The sequence below is a fragment of the Nyctereutes procyonoides genome, unplaced genomic scaffold (genome assembly GCF_905146905.1).
Source record: "Nyctereutes procyonoides isolate TBG_1078 unplaced genomic scaffold, NYPRO_anot_genome, whole genome shotgun sequence".
In the NCBI taxonomy this organism is placed as follows: Eukaryota; Metazoa; Chordata; class Mammalia; order Carnivora; family Canidae; genus Nyctereutes; species Nyctereutes procyonoides.
This window is the reverse complement of record NW_026575020.1, coordinates 2,194,322-2,197,802: the sequence shown is the minus strand read 5'-3', so window position 1 is coordinate 2,197,802 and position 3,481 is coordinate 2,194,322. Positions and strand designations below refer to the sequence as shown.

At 46.1% G+C, this 3,481-nt stretch overlaps 1 protein-coding gene across 1 annotated transcript; it reads right to left on the bottom strand.

Moving 5' to 3' along the window:
- Positions 1-2,656: 2,656 nt before the first annotated feature.
- LOC129512581 (small nuclear ribonucleoprotein F-like) lies at positions 2,657-3,257 on the bottom strand. The gene has a single exon (XM_055329944.1). It carries the CDS (start codon positions 3,250-3,252, stop codon positions 2,929-2,931), a length of 324 nt encoding a protein of 107 aa, XP_055185919.1. The 5' UTR covers positions 3,253-3,257; the 3' UTR covers positions 2,657-2,928.
- Positions 3,258-3,481: the final 224 nt, after the last annotated feature.

Sequence of the window (3,481 nt, the reverse complement as noted above, 5' to 3'; positions counted from 1 at the left end):
TTTTTTTTTATTTATTCATGAGTGACAGAGAGAGAAAGAGAGAGAGAGAGAGACAGGCAGAGGGAGAAGCAGGCTTCATGCAGGGAGCCTGACGTGGGACTCGATCCCAGGTCTCTAGGATCAGGCCCTGGACTGAAGGCAGTGCTAAACTGCTGAGCCACCCAGGCTGCCTACCCCTTTCTTTTATTCTTGGTATCCTTTTTTTCTTTTTTTTTTTTAAGATTTTATAAATAGTTTAAACCATAAGGAAAAATATATCCTACATTAAAATTAATCAATTTATTTATTTAATTTTATTTTTTTATTTTTATTTTTTAAATTTTTATTTATTTATGATAGTCACACAGAGAGAGAGAGAGAGAGGCAGAGACACAGGCAGAGGGAGAAGCAGGCTCCATGCACCGGGAGCCCGACGTGGGATTCGATCCCGGGTCTCCAGGATCGCGCCCTGGGCCAAAGGCAGGCGCCAAACCGCTGTGCCACCCAGGGATCCCCTATTTATTTATTTTAGAAAGAGAGAGAGCATGTTCCTGTTAGCAGGAGGAGGAGCAGAGGGAGAGGGAGAAGATAAGGAGAAGGGAGGGAGAGGAAGAGGAAAAGAATCCCAAGCAGATTTTGTGCTGAGTATGGAGCCCAATGTGGGGCTCCATGAGGGCTCCATGAGGGTTCCATGTGGGGCTTCACCTCACGACGCTGAGATTATGACCTGAGCTGAAATCAAGAATCTGATGTTTAACTGGCTGAGCCACCCAGGTGCCCTAAAATAAATCCTACATTTTAAGAAGTCCAGCTATGGTGCTGCTCCAGGATTGATTAATTTCATGGCTTAGTAATGTCATCTGGGACCCAGGTGCCTTTCATCTTTCTGCTCTAGCACCCTCAATACGATGGCTTATCCTCAAGATGCCCTCCTCTAGGGATCCCTGGGTGGCACAGCGGTTTGGCGCCTGCCTTTGGCCCAGGGCGCGATCCTGGAGACCCGGGATCGAATCCCACATCGGGCTCCCGGTGCATGGAGCCTGCTTCTCCCTCTGCCTGTGTCTCTGCCTCTCTCTCTCTCTCTCTCTCTCTCTCTCTCTCTCTGACTATCATAAATAAATAAAAATTTATAAAAAAAAAGATGCCCTCCTCTACACATTAAAAACCAACTGTAGCAGTTCCAGGTGCCATATTCAGACATGACAACACGCAGCTAAAGAACAGAGTGTGTCTCTTCCTGTATGTCTTTTTCTAATCAGGGAAGAGACCTTTCCCAGGAGCCCCCAAGAGCCTTTCCTCACATTCCCATTGACCTGAATTCCATCATATGTCCCTTCCTAAATTAGTCCTTGGCAAGGAAACTGTGATGACCATAATTGGCTTGGATTAATCAGGATTTATTGCCAAACCACTTGGAAGAAGGGTGGAATGCAGAACAAAATTAGGGCTCTGCCAGAAGTGAGTAGGCAACCCAACCTCACTGATACACACTGGTTTTTCTTCTGCTTTTGATTGCTCCTTCATTTTGTCTTTGCAATGCATGCTTTCTATTCTATTAGGTTCTATTCCAGTCCTCTTCCAGCCTAGGACCATCCCATTCCACGAATTTTCTCTGAGTGACCCTATTCACACCTATGGCCTTAACTGCCACTTAGGTACAGCTCACTCTCCATCTTAGAGCTTGCCCTTTAGTTCTAGGCCTGAGAATTCTGCCACCTACGGTCCCCTAGCTCCATCTGGATATTTCCCAGGCCTCTCAAACTCAACCTGTATCCACACTCCTCCTGACTTCTCTGGGTCTCAGTAATCACCCAATGATTGAGACCTGTCCGCTCACACTCCTTCTTCTCCCTTACCCCCATTACATAATCAGTCATCTTGAAACTCCTAGAGATCCTCCCCCCTCAGTGTCTCTTGAATCGGTCCCCTTCTCTCTCTCTCTCTTTAAGATTTTATTTATTTGTTCGAGAGAGAGAGAGAGAGGCAGAGACACAGGCAGAGGGAGAAGCAGGCCCCATGCAGGGAGCCTGATGTGGGACTCAATCCTGGGTCTCCAGGAACATGCCCCAGGCAGAAGGGAGGCGCTCAACCACTGAGCCACCCAGGCATCCCTGGTCTCCTCCTCTCCAAACTTGGACAGGGCCCTGCTCATTTCAGGCCTGACTGGTAACCTTGTCCCTTGCTTTACTCCTCCGTACCTGTGTCATTGATGCTAGAGGGATCTTTCTCCAGTCCAGTTCAGCAACCTTCAGCAACTTCCTGTTTTGCAAGGCACATCCAGGTTGGGTGTTGGCTGACTTCTCCAGTTCACTATCTGATACTTTCCTCCTTCACCCTAAATTCAACATGCCATCTCTCACATCCAGCCTGCACATGTACTGCTTCTTCCACACCATCAGCCCCCCTCAACACATGTGCACACACACTCATCACCTTTTTTCCTCCATGTGCACTTAAAAATACTTTTGTTTTTTGACAAACTGATTTTTGTCACCTACAATGTGTTGGCCACCTTTCATCCTGATGATAGACGCCTCTACCTTATATTATTAAAAATGGCTCCTTCGTGTTCCTTAACAGGGATAATGTAAGTTTATTTGAACACACCCCTATGGATGGACACATGGACAGCAAGGTTGCTTTTCAGCATTATAAACACTGCTGCAGCACACATCCCTATACATACATCTTGGTGCATAACACATGTCGCTAGTTATCAGGGACCCAGGTGATTCCTGGAAGCAGAATTGCTTGGTCAAAGGTTATGTGATTTTACATATCCAGAGAACTGCCAGTTTATCCCTCAGAATGTATTCATTTAAACTTCCTTCCGTGGTGTATAAAAATACTGTATAAAAGCCCTCACTTCTCAAAACCCTCATCAACACTAGAAATATATATAAAAAACATTCCCCACAAAAGATGCTATTCTCTCACTTCCCCATCTTCTTACTCTTCTTCAACACCCCTGATATAAAGGACATTATGACACCTTATTAAAACTTCACCCAAATGTCCAGACAAAGCTCCATCTATGTATTCTTCTGTGTTTGCAAGCTGCATGTTCATATAGCCATCTACAGACACAAGGTAGCCTTTGTACTCCATTCCCCACTTCAGTTTCACCGTTACTGGCTTTCCTGTTAATCCATTCAGAAAAGGTTTTGGATTGAGAGGCAAACTCATTGCGACCACAAGCCAATGCTGCAGGCTGCTCGCAGCTGACCCAGCTATAGTCCGTCCCTCCTGATGGGAGTAACTCCAGCCCGGCATGAACTGCAAAGCTTCCCCCTTTTTTCTTTTTTATTAAGAAACTCTACCCCAGGGGTGCCTGGGTGGCTCAGTTGATTAAGCATCTGCCTTGGGCTCAGGTCATGATCCCAGAGTCCTGGGTCCAGCCATGCATCAGGCTCCCTGCTCAGTGGGGAGTCTGCTTCTCCCTCTTCCTACTGCTACCCCTGCTTGTGTACTCTCTGTGTCAAATAAATAAATAAAATTTAAT

Bases quoted from the DNA above. Each gene is read 5' to 3' on its own strand.
- LOC129512581 (XM_055329944.1), bottom strand. From the start codon at position 3,252: ATGCCGGGCTGGAGTTACTCCCATCAGGAGGGACGGACTATAGCTGGG.